The 20,317-nt window shown below is 32.8% G+C and overlaps 1 protein-coding gene across 11 annotated transcripts in view; it reads left to right on the top strand.

The window, feature by feature from the left end:
- Window positions 1-6,299: 6,299 nt before the first annotated feature.
- Window positions 6,300-20,317, top strand: part of LOC143240216 (RING finger and SPRY domain-containing protein 1-like) — a 70,941-nt gene continuing 56,923 nt past the window's right edge. Inside the window, exons 1-4 of one of the 11 annotated variants that reach the window (XM_076482322.1) lie at window positions 6,300-6,447; window positions 7,407-7,504; window positions 11,697-11,881; window positions 17,352-17,675. In XM_076482322.1, the coding sequence (XP_076338437.1) occupies window positions 17,431-17,675 (245 nt within the window). In that variant the 5' untranslated portion in view covers window positions 6,300-6,447; window positions 7,407-7,504; window positions 11,697-11,881; window positions 17,352-17,430. Of the gene's footprint in view, window positions 6,448-6,515; window positions 6,861-7,406; window positions 7,505-11,696; window positions 11,882-16,002; window positions 16,184-17,351; window positions 17,676-20,317 lie in introns of those variants that run through there. The other 10 variants (XM_076482325.1, XM_076482324.1, XM_076482323.1 and 7 more) reach the window with 10 other exon arrangements.

The raw sequence follows: 20,317 nt of genomic DNA, 5'->3' as shown, positions 1-20,317 counted from the left end.
ATACCTTTGATGGGCAAAACACATCGTGTAGTTGTATGCTTAATTTCAAACAAATTAATATAAAGATTAATGCAGTTAAATATATCAAAAACTTGAGCTCCAGTATAATACGTATCGTATGCAGACGGTAGACAAAAAAAAAAAAAAGTGTCCCCCTTGAAGATGTTAATTTGCAATATCTTTTAATAGATAACAGAAAAAATATGTAAATGTATATGTTTTTAGAACGCACTTGACGAAATCTATTCAAATATGATCTCAAATACTAATTTTAACGCCTGTTTTTGTAAATACTTGAACTTTTTATGATTTTAGTTACATTTTCTTATAAAAAGTGTTTTACACCTGCTATAGTTTTTAGATCATCTTAGCCCATAAAACGATGAAACAAGTTTCTCTTTTGTATTTTGTTTGTAATTAAGCCCAAAGCTTTACAGTGGACTCTCTGTGCTCTGCCCATCATGGATATCGAAATCCGGTTTCTAACGTTATAAGCTCGTAAACATATTGCTGTGCCACTAGGGGCACAAACGTATTTGCAATAAATCATGACACAAATAGGAATGGTTTGGCTCGCGACAATTTTGATTGATCAAGATATTACAGAAAATTTGGAAAAGTAAATTAAATACATGACAGTTTTACATGATAGGGGTCAGATTGTAGATAAAACTAAACAAAAAGCGTGGTAGGTATTCCGATTAACACTTTGCGCTTCAAGGAGAAACGCAAAGCACTCTACGGTACTCAGAAGAAAAGTCCTTCCCTTCTCCCTACTCATGAAGTTAAATTCCGTGTTGGGTTAGCGATTAAGAGCTAAACCGAAAATATTTCAAGTATACAAGGTTGGTGACAAAGGTCCGTGGATGATCTGTGAGAGGTTAAATATTAACCAAAAAATTTGCTGTGGGTGGGATGGTGGTACCCCGAGAAAATCCACTTTCACGATCAGGGCGGCAATTCTGACCGTGCCCAGAAGTTGCTGAAAAGGAAATCATGGTTAGTAAAGCTTTCAGTTAAACAACAAGAACGACAAAACATACGAGTTAGAGCAAAGATGGATCATAAGACCAGTCGGCCAGGCATGGCCAAGCGTGTTAAGGCGTGCGACTCGTAATCTGAGGGTCGCGGGTTCGCATCCCCGTCACACCAAACATGCTCGCCCTTTCAGCCGTGGGGGCGTTATAATGTTACGGTCAATCCCATTATTCGTTGGTAAAAAAGTAGCCCAAGAATTGGCGGTGGGTGGTGATGACTAGCTGCCTTCCCTCTAGTCTTACACTGCTAAATTAGTGACGGCTAGCACAGATAGCCCTCGAGTAGCTTTGTGCGAAATTCCAAAAAGCAAACAAACAAACAAACTTTACGGATTACGTGCTATTTACATAAGGTTCCAATTGGAGAAACTCGGGTGAAGAATAACGTAAATGATTTATACACAAATTGTTAATATACTACATTAAACACACACACACGGAGGTCATACAGCTAAATTATATAAAATATTAGTGAGATAATAACTTATAATAAATCAGTTGATGTAAAGTCAGACAACATAATACTGACGTACGAACTAATTAATTTAATAAACATCTCCCAACTTTTTCTACCTATTTTACAGAGTTTAATTTCGTAAAAGTACTGGTGTTTGTGTTTTTTTGTTCCTGAAACGTATAAAACAATCAATGTGTAATATATTCTAAACATGTTTTAATGTATTCTGATAATAAACATTATTTGCTTTTTCTTTAAGAAATTCTAAAAGGCACTTCTAAGACAATTTGTTGTATCAAAATTATATTTTCAAATGGTTAATGATACATCTAATATTTAGTCGAGATTTACCAGTTCATATTTCTTCTACACTATAGAGTATATATAAAATAAAAGCCTAATTCAACATACTTAAGTATTTTATTTTTAATTCAAGGTGAAGCAGGATTATTAAATATATTTTGAATGTGCAAATCAGTAAGTCATGTGATAACCGTAGCCGATATTAAGTTGTCGTGGAAGCGGCGAGTTCCTAATCACATTTTGATGTTATTTGATGTTTCGTAATTAGTATTTTGTCACCAAAAATTCATTGTTGACGAGAAGAAGATATAACAGCCCTTCTGGTGCAAAATATTAATATATTAAGATAATAAAGACATGTTTGGTTTGTAATTTTACTCTTTCCAAAATATATACATTCTTTTTACTTTATAACATTGGCAAACAAATGAATATTAATCAAATTTGGCAACCACATCCATAATGGAAGCGGCCTGCTACAAGTCGCATCTTTGACGTGGTAAGAAAAGTGTGATATATTAGAACACATGTAAATTTACGAACAAAAAGTTGTGTGTCTATGAATGGGGATCGACCGTTTGAGTTTAGTGTTATAAGTCCTTAGACTTATTTATGTACTACCATAAGACATATTGTATGATCAATTCATATGTGTAACCAAAAAAAGCTTCTGCTTGAACTGCCCAGCTCGGGAATTTAATAAAACATTAACACTACTTCTAAACTAAATTTTTTCATAGAAATAAATAAATAAATCTTACAAATTAGTATTAACTTAAATTGAACATATAATCAATAAATATTAAATATAACTGTATTATAAACAAATACAAAGAAAGATTTATATATGTTACTGCAGATCGAATCAGCTAAGTGTGTTAGGTACTTTAGGCGAGCCTAATCAGTTTGAAACAACATATAACATTACATATAATCATTGTATATATACAATACTATAAATAATACAAAATATAATTATACACAATATACAAATGATTATAATTCATATTTCCTATTTAAAATGTAGCGCTTTGCGTAATGGAGTGACGCTATTTGTAGTCGCTATGATTTTTTAGTGAGCAGGGATCAAATACAATGCCCAAGAATGAGTATAAATATACAGAATGTATCATTTGAAGCTAAACGTTAATCAAATGATTTTAAAATCACTGCAAGCCATCCAGCTTCTTAACACGAAATAAAAATACAAAGTATAGAGGTATAGAGTTAGGCAAAGATATCATACAACATTATTTATATTGGGGTTCAAATAGACTTATTTGATTGAAAATAGAAATTACTAAATTATTTTATATTTTACTTCCAATTGTGACTCAGCAGTAAATTCGGAGGCTTATCACCCTAAAAATCAGATTTCGATACTCGCGGTGGACAGAACACATATGATTCATAATGTGGCTTTGTGCTTAAGAAACAAATACAGTGGTACCTCGGTTCTCGAACGACTCCCTTCTCGAACAATTCGGTTTTCGAACATATTGTTTGAGAAAAAAATGTCTCGGTTGTCGAACATAAACTCGGTTCTCGAACCATGTCTCGGTTGTTGAGGCCCGAACCCCCAAAATAACCCGATTGATGACCCGAACGATCCTTCGACCATTTTCGGCCCACGCCAGGCTTACCCAAAACATTTTACCTGCATCTGTCGCTTAGTCCACCCCCCTAAAATCTGCTGTGAACGTTCTCGTTTTTCTTTTTTTTCTCTAAGTATTCTGATTAAATAAGCCACCATGGGGTCAAAGAAGGATAATGAAAGCAGCAAACCAGAGAGAAAAGTTGTTAGAGCCACAATAGAGGTGAAAAAAGATATCATAGCGAAGCATGAGAGTGGTGTTTGCGTGTCTAACCTTGCTACACAGTTTGGAATGGCGAAGTCTATAGTCTGCACCATACTGAAAAGTAAAGTAAAATTTAGGAAGAGAAGTGGCATACGAGGGCTGTTCAAAAAATACGCGGACTGTTTGAATTGCGCGGCTCCAGTTGGTTCCAGAGGAATCCGCTTGGTGTCGCTAGGTTCGCACAGATCAGCTGATTACGACGCCATTTCCCGATTGCAGATATCTTTATTTGTGTATTAGCTACGCGGTTTTAAGTGAAGTGCGATTTTTTCGTTTGGCGGATTTCAGAATGAATGACCTGAAGGAGCAACGACTTGCTGTGAAATTTTGTGTTAAACTTGGAAAATCTGCGACTGAAACTTTTGCTATGCTTAACACGGCTTACGGTGATGTTGCTATGAATCGTACGGCATGTTTCAAGTGGCATGAACGTTTTAATGGTCGACAGTCCATTGAAGATGATGAGCGTCCTGGACGTCCTTCCACGTCAACTGACGATCCACACGTCGACAAAATTAACACCCTGGTGCAGGCAAATCGACGTCTGACTGTCAGGGAGCTTGCTGAAGAGTATGGGATATCAGTTGGATCTTGTTACGAGATTTTGACCGAAAAATTGAAGATGCACCGCGTTGTTGCGAAATTCAGCCCTCAGAACTCGTGAGTTTTTGGCCAAACACTCGATCACTGTTCTTCCCCACCCCCTACTCACCTGACCTTGCTCCTTACGATTTTTTCTTGTTCCCCAAACTCAAAAGACCCTTGAAAGGAAGAAGATTTGAGACGATTCCCGAAATTAAGGCAAATGCGACGAAGGAGCTGGAGGACATTACAAAAGAAGCGTACCAGGACTGTTTCAACAAGTGGAAACACCGTTGGGATAAGTGTGTGCGTTGGGGAGGAGAGTACTTTGAAGGAGTCTCAGACCTGTAACTTCTAAATAAAGTACAATTTGTTTTATGACGTCAGTCCGCGTATTTTTTGAACAGCCCTCGTACATAGTGTGGTGAGACATGGGGTGGGGGCCAGTTCTAACAAAGACGCTGCTGATAAATTTCTTAGGGAATTTAAGGACCATGTAGAAGCTGAGGGTTTCCCCAACAAGTGTTCAACTGTGATGAGAGAGGCTTCTTTTGGAAGAAAATGTCAAAGAGGACCTACATCACCAAGGAGGAGAAGTCACTGCTAGGATACAAGCCAATGAAGGACAGGCTAACTATTGTTATGTAGTAATGCAAGTGGGGAGATAAATCTTAAGCCTTTGCTTGTGTACCATTCTGAGAACCCAAGGGTTTTTAAGAAAAATAATGTCCTGAAAAGTAAACTAAATGTCATGTAGAGGGCTAATAGTTAAGTATGGGTAACCAGGCAATTTTTTATGGAGTGGATCCATGAAGTGTTTACCCCAAGTGTAAAGTATTACCTCACGGAAAAACAGTTGCCACTCAAGGCCCTTCTTGTAATGGACAATGCACCTGCTCACCCACCAGGCTTGGAGGACGGGTTGGTGGAGAAGTACAGTTTCATTACGGTGAAGATCTTGCCCCCTTTCACGACTCCTCTCATTCAGCCCATGGGCCAGCAGGTTATATCAAACTTTAAGAAACTCTACACCAAAGCACTGTTTCAAAGGTGACCTCTGATACAGAGTTAACTCTCAGAGAGTTCTGAAAAAATCACTTTAATATCCTCCATTGCTTGAGGATCATAGACAAAGCCTGCAGGAAAGTGTCTTTGAGAACCATGAACTCAGCCTAGAAGAAATTGTGGCCAGACTCAGTAGTAAATAGAAACTTTGAAGGCTGAGCCTGTTGTCGAGGATATTGTCTCACTAGGCAAGTGCATGGGCTTGAATGTAAGTAGTGATGATGTGAAGGAGTTGGTGGAAGACAACAACACTGAGTTCACCACGGAAGAACTCCAAGACCTTCAGAAGGAGCAGCAACAGAAGGCAACTGAGAAAGTGTCTTCAGATGAGGAGGAGGGAAGGGAGGATGTTTCTAGTTCACTAATCAAGGAAATTTGTGGAAAATGGGGAGAGTTACAAAGTTTTGTGGAAATATTAAACTGCAGCATAAACCTTTTCAATGACAATGCCATGTTTTACTTCACAAACATTTTAAAATGCAGGCAGAAACAAACCTCATCAGACAAGTTTTTAGAGAGAAATAACTCCGGTGAGTCTCAAGCAGGTTGTAGCGGTGAAAAGAGACAGAAAAGAGAAAGAACTCCAGAAGGAGAGTTACCTGACGTTTTTATGGAAGGTGACAACCTTTCCAAACAATAATAACCCTCCTACTCTCCACGTCCCTCACCACCTTTCACTTACGCCATCAGCTCTCCTCAGCACGGGTAAAATGCAGGTAAATTTTCATTTATTGTTTTTTTTATTGTGTTTATAGTTTTTGTGGTTGACTTTATGCATGTAAGTATTATTATACAGGTATAAATAAGCATTATTTTTACTTAAAATTCTTTATAATGCGTAATTTTTGGAGGTCTGTAACGGATTAATTTAATTTACAGTATTTCTTATGGGAAAAATTGATTCGGTTCTCGAACTTAATCCGTTCCAGAAGGCTGTTCGAAAACCGAGGTACCACTGTACTTTATACTTTTAAAAATACGTTTCGCCCTCTAGTGGTATAATTCCGTGTTAATGGCGATGGTTTCAAGATTTTTGTAAATAAGATACTAACTTTAAAATTCTGTTGTTAGTAATGTACAGTATTCGTATTTTCGATCTTTAAAAATGTAGGAGTACATGAAAGAACGCAACTTTTTGTTTTTTGTAAGTAATATATTATAAGTAGTTGTTATTTTTTTTATTAGTCAGTATAGTGTAATTTATTAATTGTAGTACTCAGTCATTACTAATACTAGTAATAAATAATAGAGTATTATCGGGGTTAGCACTAGTTCCTTCAACTGAAAGAATGAATGATATGGTAATACTATAATTCTGTGCTGCGTAGATTTCCTACTGTATTACTAATACTCGTGAACATTTGAAATTTGTCGTTCGACTTTTTCTGCAATTAACATTTGGAAAATGTATCATACGCCCTCTACTACTCGAGCCTAGTGATACCAAATTATGCGTAAGCCTGATAGTGCTAGTCATTGAGATGTTTACAAATAAAATAAATAATTGTAGTAACAACTTTATTGATTTTCAGAAGAGGATATGATGAATATAATTAGGTGCGAAACCTTACGCCTACTAAACCAGAAAATGCATCAAGCATTTTGTAATGTAAAAACTATTGTATAGTATGTATAAGAGTATAAACTAAGTGCAATAATAAACATTAATATATTTGACGTCATTGTGTCACACATTTTGTTTTATTCAGAATCGAGTTAGTGGAATTGTTAAATAACAAATGTGAAATGATTTATTAAATATAACTTATGAGGTGGCTGCATCACTGATTAATTGTTAAATTAGGAAATGGACTGCCTCTACCTGTGCTACTTCTAGTAGTATTACTAGTATTAGTGACTAAGCCTATATTATGTAATGTTAAATGTTAAGCACAAACATGGCTTGCAGCTCTTATGAAAATGACGGGGGGGAGGAGAAAGGCGGACATTAAATTAATACAATCAAAATGTTTTGCTGTCATAAATAGCCATAAGTTTATATTCACTTTAAATTTGCTAATAACTTGTTTCAAAATATTTGATTGAAGTATGTTTTATATATGGAATTTTCATATTAATATGTAAAATATGATTCTTATTCAGTATGTGTGTATGTCTATGTAACTTTTGGAGCCATTGAATTACAGCCTTGAAAGGAATTATCCAAGGTTCTTTTGTTTCCTTACCCACTCTGACTAAAGGTAAGTTACATATTTTGTGTTGTTCTCTTATTATCATTGTATGAAATTTATTTGATTCTAGGAACTGACCAATCTGCTTTTGTTTTATCACACACCAGACCCACAAGGGCATTTGTCTCATAATCAAATGTGTGTAATGAGGGTTGACACATGATGGTCAGTCTCAGTTTTCATTGATGATAACTAACTGCCTTCCTTCTAGTCTTTCATTGCTAAATTAGGGAGGACTAGTGCAGATAACTCTTGTGTATCTTTTTGCAAAATTTAAACCAAACTCATCCACCAATTTTATTTTAATACTTCTAGACTCTTTTGTTTCTACTGTTTTGAATTTTACATTTCATATTTCATAGATATCAGAGGAAATGTACTGTAAAATGGTGTAGAATATTTAAAAACAGGAAAAGTTGAACATGTTAGGAACTTAATCTTTTTTTAAACAAATATTTTATGCTATTCAGTTTTTGTAATTATACATTGACTATTGTTGAAAATCAAAAGTTATTGAATATATTTAATGCATTTAAATGTTTCCATCAGCCTTGTTAAAGCTGTTTTCTTTGATGCATTTTATGTTTTTATTCTTCACAATAACTTAAAGTAACAAACTAGGAAATACATATTACATCTTAATTCTTTCTCTTTAATCATAATTTGATGCTCTTCTAATTTTTATACAATATATTTTAAACAAACTGTTAGACTGGAAAGACTGAATTCTTGTCCCACCAAACATGCTTGCTGTTGGGAAATACAGTTCTCTTTAGTCATACAATTCAAACACTTTCATACAAGTTTTAAGTAATTTTTTGATAAACAATATATTCCATATAATTTTTAATTAGCAACAGCAAATGTTATACGAGGCTTGGACATCATAATTCTTTAGGAACTAGGGAGTATGAACTGCAGAAAATGTGCCATTTGTATTCTTCAAATTGAAAATTTCCTGAATTATACAAAAAGTTGAGTGCATTGTACTACAATGATTTTGGAGTTTCAACACATTGTTCTTGTCTGTACCATCTTGTTTAGTTTTGCTGTGTCTGATAGTTTCCTCGCCTGGCTTGACTCGTCTGTGGGTCTGAGGTTTGAATCCCTGTCCCACCAAACGTGCTTGCCATTTCAGCCATGGGGAAGTTATAATATGATGGTCAATCACTGCATTTGTTAGTAAAAAGTAGTATAACAGTTGGTATTGGACAGTGATGACTAACTGTTTTCCTTATAGTGTTTCACTGTTAAATTAAGGGTGACTAGTTAAGATAGCTCTCATCTAGCTTTGCATGAAATGGAAATTGCAGTTTGATTTGAATTTCACGATGATAGTTTTCCAGTAATCATTTCAACAGTCGATTCACACAAAAACCCATAGGTGCTGCATTTGGCAATTAACAGGAATGTGTTCATTTGAATTAGTATGAATACTCATTTCATTCTTCAAGTGTTTAAAATATATGATGGTTGAACAAATATGTCAGGAAAGCAGCTTGTATACATGTGACTTGTTCTGCTTAAATGCTTTTTCAAATTAAGATCCTCCTTTATTATGTTGTTGCTATTGCTAGTGCCACATGGACATCATTTGCCACTGAACTTTGTGTTTGAGGGTTCTTACCTCTTATAAAATTCTATGCTTTAGTCATCAAGGCTGAGGTGTGGCTACTTACAGGTCTCTTTCTATGTGTTCCTTTTGTCTCAGATTTATTTACAGTCATTTGTTTCCCTTTGTTATTAAGTAACAAAAGATATTCCCTTGGATATTCTAAATTATATTTATTTGAACACATCTTTATGATCTAAGAACATGAATATTTTTCTTTAGAAAAGATTAAAAACTTAGTTCTGATAAAACCATTTAACTGCAACTTTATGTGAGCTGTCGTTGTTACAAGACTTGCTAATTAACTTACTAAAAATCACTTTAATCCAACAAACTTAGCCTTGTAAGTAGTAAAACATGGATGATTTATTAAAATCATTTTGACCATCTTATCACAGAACATCCCACAACATTTATAGCAGGTGCAGTGTAGGAGAAGAATATTCCACTTAATCGTAGTTTCTCCACTTATTTCTACTAATTTAAATATCTTATTAATTCAGAAATATTTAAAGATGTTTTTCCCTTGTGTTATAAGTAACATATATTCAACATAAATCATTAAAGTGAGATAGAGAACCTCAGAAAATAGTTCAGTATGTTATATACATTTTCAGTTACAACCTTACAGATTAAAATAATCTATAAATAACTTTTTTTGTGTATTTGTTTATAATTTAAGCTTCATCCTGTAAGCTGTTTATGCTTTAGTTTTATATGATATGAGCTTGCTGATTTGCATATTCTTAATAATTTTAATATCAACAATCAACAGTGTACATGTTAAAATGTGAACATGAAACCAATGGCAACCTTGAAATTGTTAAGAAGTATTGCCTTGTCTCTACTCATTGTAAACCACCTATTTATATTGATTTTAATAATTTATATGTGTGTGAAGTTTGTGTGTGTGTCTGCACGTGTTTTAGGTAACATATATTCAACCTTAAAAAAAACAACTGAAAACCTCAATGAATTTTCAAAATTGTCAGAAAAACATGGCACAACATGTTATAAACATTTTCAATTACTTGCATATTAAAATAATAATAATGTAAAATCAAACTTCTGTAGTTTTTGTAATTTAACCTGCATACTGTATACAGTTTGTGATTCAGTATTTAAATGGCATGTGAATGGTCTCATATTTGCTTTCTAGTGTAATAGCTGTGAATATGAAAACATAAATGTGTATAAATGTTAGTTTCTTATGTAATGACAGATTAAAGCAATGGGTAACATAAAGATATGCAACTATTGGAAATTGTATGGTAAGACTTGAGATACTAAAATTTTCAATTTCTTTTGGTGACTATCTTCTCCAAGGAGACACTTATTTTCTGAATAATTATTTCTGTGATATTTTTAGCCTTCTTTTGACTAGCATGAGAGGGACAAGACCTTTGTTGGTCATAATTTAGATGCCTTTTATGTAATTCTCTTGAATGTATTTGTCATATGTTATAAAGAAACTGGATAATAACCGTGACCAGGCTATAGTATGCAAAAATTAGTTTCAGTATTGAAGAATATAAAGTGGCATACTTAAGATGTGAAGAATTGGAAAGAGATTGTTTCTTGTATGATATCACAATAGAAATTGTTTCACTTGATGGTTGAGCTTGTTTTATGGCTAAAGAATTAAGCTCATAATAGTAGTGAGTTAAATGTCCTGGGTGTAGTACTTATCTCTATCAAGATGGTTGATATGGGTATTAAAACTTTTATTAAAATAGAGAAGAATGTGTAGTGTTTGTGTTGAAACATTAGTGTTTGTCAATCATCATTGGTATAGTATTTGTCACTGAGCACTTGTTCATGTGTTTGATGTTCTGGTTTAATGCTTTGATCATTCTGTATTTCATAACATTTTTATCTATTACGGTAACAGTATAGATAAGGGAAGTTGGGGAATTATCCTTTCATTTTCAGGACTTTTTATCTGAACAAAGATAAGATGTGGATTTGGTGTACTTTGATTTACTAAAAGCTTTCATTAAGATGCAATGTAAAATATTACTTAAGAAAATCATGTCAGTAAGGGTTGAGGAATTATTAATTAATTGAATAGCAAGGTGGCTGAATAGAAGAAAAAAATACTGTTATTAATGGAGTCCATTCAAACTGGACACTTGTTGTTAGTGGAGAACTTTAGGGGTTACTGTTTTGGACTTTGTTATTTCTTGTTTATACTAATGATATCAATAGTTATAGATATCAATAATTAGTAAAGTCTGCTCATGATATTAACTCTTAGATGTTTTTAGCTGTATTGAAGATGTTGAAGGTATTACAAAATGATTTGACTCATTGGTAAGTTGGACAAATAGTTGAGAAATTATTTTTAATTATGTTAAGTGGAGATTGATCCATCAGGTCATCATAATTTGGATTATGCCTTTAATAAAGATTGGAACCCACTCAATAGTGTAAAAAAAATAATTATTTACAATATTACTTAGGGAGCTGATGAGATAAGTCTCAGAATTTTGTGTGCTAATTTTGAAGAAAATGGATGTGAAACAAAAATATTAGATTTATACAAGACAAGCTGGGCATCAGTTAAAACAGTTTTATTTTTCTAACAAGGTAATTGGCTTATGGAACAGTTTGCTGTTGACAGTAGAGGAGTTCAGCACCAGGGTATCAGAACATCCAAAATCTTCAGGGCACAAACTCCAAAGTTTCCAGAAATTTGGATGATCAGGGTGTGTGTTATAGAAAAAACCATGGCTTGTTTTCATTCAACCCCATGTGGATGTAAAGTATAAGAAGTAAATAAAAATGACACACCTTTCTTAGTGTATTGCTGATGTCAGAGATAGCATGCCTAAGATACCCTTTTACCATGCATGTATTAGTGTCTCAGATTGAATTAACTGTAAACTCAAACAAGATTTTGTGTTGATATCAAGTAATAAAACAAATTTTGTAAAAAATTGAGTACAATGTAAGGATGCCAATGCCACAAGGTACAAAAACAAGGTCGGGATGAACACATAAAATCATACAAAAATTCCTAAATAGATAGTTTGTAAATACTGAGTTAATCTTGCCAGTGTAAGATTTTATAGCACTATTTAATTTAAATGCTTCTATTCAAACCTGAATTCATGCACCTGAAAAGAATGCAACACTTAATTATACATGAGTTATTCTTAGAAAGGTATGGCTACTTACACCCTTGTACAAATTGATTGAAACAAGACAGAAAATTACAATTTTTTCAATTTTTTGCATTTTATTTCTGAGAATCCAAAAATTACTCTCAAATTAATACATGATATGACCACCTTTATTTTTCAGAAGATTATTAATCTGCTTTGGTATAGAGTCCATGAGTTAACTGCAATCTTTACTAATTTTTGGATTGCAGTAACACATCTAAATTATTAGCTTATCTTTCGTAGTACAGTCTTTTCCCCAAAGCCTTTCTTTACAAATCGCCCAAAGATTTGCAATGGGATTTAAGTCTGGAGAGTTTCCAGGCCAGTCCAGCACCTTTATTTGCATTGTAGTCATAAAATTCTTCACATGTTTTGATGTGTGGCACAGAGCCAGATCTTGCTGAAAAATGCCAGATCCATCTGGAAATCTCTTTTTCAAGTCTGGAACGACTCTTCTTTGCAAAACTTCGATGTACTGTGGTCCTCGCATCATACCTTCTATGATATGTAAGCCTCTGATGCCTTAGTAGCTGAAAAGCCCCAAAACATCATCTTCAAGGGATATTTTACGAACTGATTGATGTGAGATTCTCGAAGTTTCTCACATGGAGATCTGCGAACATGCAGACTTCTTTGACCCTGTACGAAGAAATTAGTCTCGTCACTGAATAACACCTTCCTCCACTGTTCTTGCATCCAGTTCTTGTATTTCAGACCTCATTGATACCGTTTTTTTTCATTGAGTTGGTAAGAAGTTGTTTTTTGACTGGTCTCCTTGCCCTTCTAACGTAATTTTGAATGATGTAATATTCCTCAAAATTTCATCATATATCCCAAAAATAGATCAACCATACTGCAAAACACAGCTAATGATGATGTCTGTGTGAAGAAAATGACTATTAAAGGAAATCAGCAGGTCCAGCAAGCCTCCACCAGCCACCATGCTGAAAATATTGTAAAATGACCATTTGTTTCAATTAATTTGCACAAGGGTGTATGTAGTGACTTTTGTATGGTTTTGTGTATTTATCCATACCTTCTGTATTTTTAGCATTTCAATTCCTACATTATACTTTTTTTTTCCAATGTTTTATCACTTTTTCTCCTTTTTGTTTTAAACAATTTCATGAAGAAGGTTGATAAATAACTATTTGTTTTATTTTTGTAACTTGGGAGTAATTATATTATTCATATCATTTTAATTTTGTCAGTTTCTTCATTGCACTTGTAGAATCATCTCAGATATTGATATTTTACCAGACAGTTAGTTTATAATCGATTATTAATCATCACTGGTCATAAGCTTGGCTTTTTGGGACTTAATGTTGAGGAACTTACAGTAAAGAAAGACTGTATCCAAATGTATAGCTGTATGATCCCTATATAAATGTTTGCTTTCTTTTTAACATTGTTATCAAAACATCATTTTTACATCGATTAAATGGATTTTTATTTGTTATGTTTTTACCCTGACTGGAAGCTAGTATATTCTATGAATCTGCATAATAAAGTTTAATATTATGTTTATTTATTTATTCATTTTTCCCTTTTTCACTTCATATTTAATATAAGAGTTGACTCCCTAAAGACACTGATTCTATAGTGTACAAAGCATTGAGTATTTTACATGTTACAGTCAGCTTATGTTTATCTGTTATTGGCTGACTTCAAGGGGTAATGATGTTATTGCTTACACTAACATAATGATTTTTTTAGCATATATGAAGCACTGCTGAGTTTAGCGATAGTCACTTCCCAAGTACTCTTAAAGTGCTCTTCTGTTATACTTTAAGCCTTTGAGAAAACTTCACACATTTGTTGGCTAGCATGGGAAAAGAAAAAAGATGAACAATTTAGCTAGTTCCCCATTCTCCACTTTAGTGACACTTTTCAATGATACAAAATGTGAAACAGTCGATAAGGGAAATTAGGTGCTCAAGAAAGGCTACAGATCAATTTTAGCAGTTGCTTTTAAGTATCATAGAGAAATAGATTGTGTGCAGCAGCTATTTTGTTCTTGGGGCTCATCCCTCCATACTAAGCACCACTGTACTGTGTTTAATGATACTTGGTAAAGTTGACTGTGTGTATTTCGTGATCTCCATCCTGGAAGTTAGGCCTGGGGACTACTTGCATGAAAATGTTTCTGTTAGCACTGCAGTAAAACCTCTGAATCAATACAGATTGTGCATACCTACTCTGCAAACCTGGCCATCAGTTTTCAGATGTTTGAAAGGAGAACAGATTATTTCCTGAACATTAGAGGATCAGTTAAACTTTGTTTTCAAGAGTGTGGGTGTGCTAGAAGGACAGAATGTTTTCCTTGATATTCTTGGATTATATTATGTAGCTTCCATGAGATATTTTTTTCAAGCAATTGCTAAGTTCTAAAATGGACAAAGTAAGGTGCAAAAAGATCTGTGTGTAGGTTAGTCAAGTTCTAATTTTCTGATAAATAGTATAAAAAAAAAGTACAAGCTTTTAGCAATTTGTTCAAAATTTTTCAGTTTTGTCTCTAGTAAGCCTTTGAATCTTTATGCTAAATCATTTTATGTACACTCAACCAATACTGTATTATCTTCTAGCTTCAATGTATCAGATTCATTTCATATCTAACATGTTTATTTATGTGAACAAAATAAAATTTCAGAATAATGTATATAAAATCTTGAAATTGCATATTCCCAAATGTGTGTATATAATGGGTGAGCAGAATTTCTGAAAATGTCTGCAACATATAAGATATATGGAGATTTTTTCTATGTGGCTGAACTTTTCATCTTTAACTGATGTGTTGCAAATGTAATTAAATAAGTAAATTCCGTGTGTACCATACTCACTGGGGTATCATAGTTTGGATTATACCTTTAAATGTATGTAAGTTTATAATGTTTTATCTCCCATTTTACCATATGCTCAAAATCACAACTAAATGTATGGTAGTTTCTATGTGTGTCCATGTCCATGTTTGAAGGTGTGTATCTTCTTGCGTTTTAAAATTGTGTTCTTGTTTTATGTTTTTTCACTAAGACTTTATTGTACATGTCTTCTTTATTTAAAACTTGATTAATCCTAGGTAACTAACTCATTTAATTGGTAAAATTAATTACCTGGAAGTATTAGTGCCATGTAAAATAATTGATTAATCAAAATTATGATTAAATTGATTGTCAAAAAATAATTATTGAAAATTAATTTTTCCAATCATTACAGGTTTCAATTAAAAGTTATAAAATTCCACCAACTGTACAATTTTAGTATGTTTTAAGCTTATAATTCAAATACATGGAGCATATATTGGCCTGTAATTCAGTAAGTTATGTATAATTTTATTTAAACTTTGAGAGATTTCTATAGGCACTTAAAACATATTCAAATAATTGGTTATGAAAAATTAACTTCTTGAACATGATATCATAGACAGCTGTATGCAGTGTTGTCCCAACAAATCACATAGTTAAGATAATCAAGTGGTGTAGAGTGATAGCTTTTATATATATATATAGAAACCATTTGTATGAGTAATGAAGGTATTTATCATATTTCACCACAGATTAGATACACTTGAAACTGTTATCAAACATGCACTTCAGTGAAAATTGTATTTCTTGCATAAATTATTCTTATAATTGCAAAGTTGCACTTCATTGAAGATTGTATTTCATATATAAATTTGTATTTTTATGATTTTTTAGCATTTTTTGTTGTTGTTCAATAGAAATAATGGCATTGGAACTATTCTTTTATGTTCACAAGACTTAATGTAGGTCTGATTTAAACATTTATCTTGGTGAGTTAGTGAAATATCTCTGACATAATCTGTATGTGTAGTCAAACAAAAGATGCATGATATATGATGTATGATGCTTATTTAGTCTACAATAGAACTTCATTGAGACTACTTTGAAAGTAAGTTTAAATTAGAATTGTTTTGAGAAAACAAAATAAAAATATTAAAATTCATGAGAAATTTTATTTGTTGTTTTTTTCTATTTATCACTGGGTAATATATTATAAATACAAAAATGTTTTCTGACTGTGAGAAACTGTAAAATATACATAGATAATAAATTGAGAAAACTTTTAATATAATGAAGATAAATGTTCTTAATAAAACATTATCCTGATTGGATTATAGCAAGATTAGAATATTTGTGTGTCAGTTATAGTCTTTGATTTATTGCTGTCTGATGTCATATGGTAAATTATATGTAAATATTAGTATAAATTTTGTTTTACCTAGATGTTTTGAGTTAAGAATACATAAATTTTGAACGTACAGATAAAAAATGTTTACCATTAAGCTGTTAAAATTTACATTAAGTAAAGGTTAGTTTCAAGAATCTACATATTTGTTATTTTCAAATGTTTTATGATTCCTTTTTTTGTTCTCTGGAGGAGGCAGTGATTTTTTTTTGTAAACAATAGTGTTCTGTATTACAGCTTAACAAGTAATTTGAGTATTATCAGTTACCTATGAGCATCAATTAGTGTCAAAAATTGAAATTAGCACATTTGAGTTGAGTTTTGCATTTTTGATTATTCCAAACTAACCATGTTATGGAAATACTATCATTATGTTTTTGTATTTTCATTTTATTCAATGTTGTACAGGTTAGTCAATTACTGTCACCACTTGCAAAAATAATCAACTAATTGAAGTTTGTGTTTCTCGTTATTTTCAGTGATTTCAGCTATTCAAGTTTTGTGTAAGAGTAATTGATTAGCTGTAATTGAATGAGCCAAGTGATTAATCGATTATCAATTTCCAGTAAATGTCTGATTCTATTTAGTATGTCAACCTTCTGTGTACTACCTTGCAACTAAAATGTAGTGGTTATTATTTGTTTTGTAATTGATTACAGATTGTCAAATAACTTACCTTATACTGTCTATCTTTGACAGATAATGATAGTTTTGGGAAATTACATGTATTTTATAGATTAACATCTGGCATGTTTCATAAAAACGTATTTGAGTAACAGAAATGTGTCAGCATGTATTTTATTCCTTTGATATCTGGTCTTTTTATTCCACTAATGTTTGATTTTTTTTTTAAATAATTTAATTTTGATAGGAGACAAAGACCTTTCCTTCTCAAGACAGACGCTCTGTGATAGTGTTGTTCTTTGGATAATTTTTATGACAATCTTGGAATGGGGATTTGTATATGTAAAGAACAGCCTATTTCCCACTCAGAGCCCCGTAATGAAAGACGACATCGTCATAGGGGCCAGTCTTCAATTAGTTCAATTTCAGAAGCAGTGGATAGAGGAAATAATTTGTTTCCTGAATTTCCTGAAATCAAATGGGATCCCTTAACAGGTTTTGGGGAACTTTCACCTGTAGTGGACAAGTTAGTACTGGAAACACTTGCTGTGATTAGAATGCTAGTAGACAAGTAAGTTGGTATGTTCATCAAAGTTTAAATAAAGCACATTTATATGTTTATATTTTTTTTGTAGAAAAGTACAATTTATGAAGAAATACATTTTTGAAGGTTTCTAAAAATATTGAAATATTTCTAGTTTATGCAATTGTTACAATATTCCTTAAATTGGTCATTACTTGACAAAGAAATGTCTATGAAAGAGCAACTTATGAATGCCACCATCATTTTAAGATAATTCATTGGCCTGTTCTGTAGTTAAATAAAATATTAATTACAGATAATGTTTGTATATATAGTTCTTGGGTTTTAGGTGCATAGTTTCACATTTACCATACTCCTTAAAACAAAGACTCATAGCATAAATAAGAAATTGTTTTTTATAAAAAAAAATCTGCTGAAACCTGTATTTTCAAACCACAGAGGCATTTTTTCCCCACATTTCTGACTTGGTCTTTCTGCTAGGTTGTAAGGTTTGAATGTGGTTTTTGCCACCTGTAATTCTCAATCACAAGTTGAAATGGCATAGATGAAAATTAGTATATCAGTTACTACTTGGGTAAACCCTTGTTCATAGTGCTTTAATATTCTTTATTTTCTACTTGAAAGTAGGCTGTTCGTATCTCCGAAAAAATTAAGTTAAAAAATGTAGTTAACTCCTTAAGTCCTTATTCTAAAACACATATCTCTTTTTCCAATTTAGTTTTATTATGATGAAAGGTTCTCTTCTTTGCCTTTCTAAGTGTTAGTATAGATTTCACCTTGCTTAATGCAATTTTTATACCCAATTATATCAACCCTTGTGATTTTAATCTCGTGTTTTTCTCTTTCTTCACCTACATCAATGTGCCCTCTATGCCTGATCTATATGTAAGTGCCTGCTATGTTTATTCACCTTTTCTCAATGGCAGAGTTGTGTAGGTCTGATATGTCTGCTATGAGTTTCTCTTTAGCATTTTATTTTGAATTGTTTTGGATATTTTTTATGGGGATTAAGTGTATTATTTATTTTCTTGATTTTATGATAATGAAACAGAAAAATTTATTTTTGAGGGCTTTTCTGAATACAAATGCTCATAATCTGTGATTTTCACCTCACCAAGTTGCTTTCTCTGTGAATTATATGTAATGATTAATATTAATGAAAAAGAATCATGGCATGCCATTTTTTGTCACGAATTCATGGGTTACTGATCCAGCACAGAGGCTAATCAGTTTTTCTTTATTTTACCTCTGTTATCTAGCATCCCTCAAAGGTTGGGGGATGAAAGGCACTCTCAGTTGTGACCTTATTCTTTGTGAGATGGATACATATATTCAGTCTGGGGACATCTCTCCAGAAGGTTCTGAAGCTGCTTTTGTTGATGATTTAGGACAGTCTGGAAAGAATTTGGACTCTCTCTCTCTTTTGTTTCTGGTGCCTTTGTTTACTAATCAGCTTTTCATGAGGCCAATTTGGATCAGCCATCTCCTACTTCATAATTTTGTGACTGTTGTAAACTATGCTCACCCAATAAAATTAACAATGAAATTAACAAAATAAAACAACACTTCATCAACATCAACAAATTTCCTCCAAAAATGATTGAAAAAATTATATGCACACACCTTGATCAACAACAAACAAACAATAGTAAATCCAAAGATACAACAAACTACAAAATCTTACACTGCTACATACCATGTATTCCCAACAACAGTGAAAAAATAACCAACATTTAGAATAAAACTTAAAACACAACATTCCAGTAAATACCAAATTTATTCAAAAGCCAGGTACAAAAATACAGTCCATAATATGTAAAAACTACACTGTCAAACACAACATCATGATTATTCAGCAAATACAATGCATCAACTGCCACAGTTTCTATATTGGAGTAACAAACAGAAAATTGGAAACCAGATTTAAAGAACACAAAAAACACCACACATTTTTGAATGCTGCAGTTCATATAAACACAACATAATCATCTTTATACCTATAAATAATTAATAGCCTAACATCTAACTGCAACACCCCTTATAACCCCGTAACTATTTATTCTCTCATCCATTCTTTAACTTTATCTTTGTTAGCATAAAGATGATCTGAGGAGGTTGAAATGTTGTTCTATACTTTATTTTAATTAAAGTGCTAATACTCATACCAGTTGTTGTGATTTGTTGAGTAGAGATGCCTTGTTGGAGGGAGTTCATCTACCTACTATAACCCTCCACAAGTTACATGAAGCTCCTTTTCTTTGTCCCTTGATGTTGGAATCACACATTTATGCTGCTCTTTCTTTTTTTTTTTCTTGTTGTTTTAGGCCTGTAGACTCTTTGGCTGAAAGTCATGGCAGGACTGCTTCTCATGTGTCCTAACCCACAGCTTCTGATCCTCACTCTGTTGATATTTAGAGCACAGCCCATCTTACTTTCAAAGCTCCTCTGCTCAGAAAAAGACATGGATAACAATACTGGTGACTACCCTATGTGGGTGGGGTCTGTATGAGTAAGGTTACAATAATTGAAGGACACCTGAAATTTTTTCATCACAGATCCATGGGTACTTCAGGTTTTGACATTGAGGTTGGTCATTCAGTTAACTTGTCCATCTCCATTACTCTTCCAACCTGTAGTATTTCAACCCTTCAACAAATCTGTGAAGTATG

This window comes from Tachypleus tridentatus, chromosome 13, assembly GCF_004210375.1.
Source record: "Tachypleus tridentatus isolate NWPU-2018 chromosome 13, ASM421037v1, whole genome shotgun sequence".
In the NCBI taxonomy this organism is placed as follows: Eukaryota; Metazoa; Arthropoda; class Merostomata; order Xiphosura; family Limulidae; genus Tachypleus; species Tachypleus tridentatus.
The sequence above is the reverse complement of the archived record's forward strand: the minus strand, read 5'-3'. Positions and strand labels throughout refer to the sequence as shown.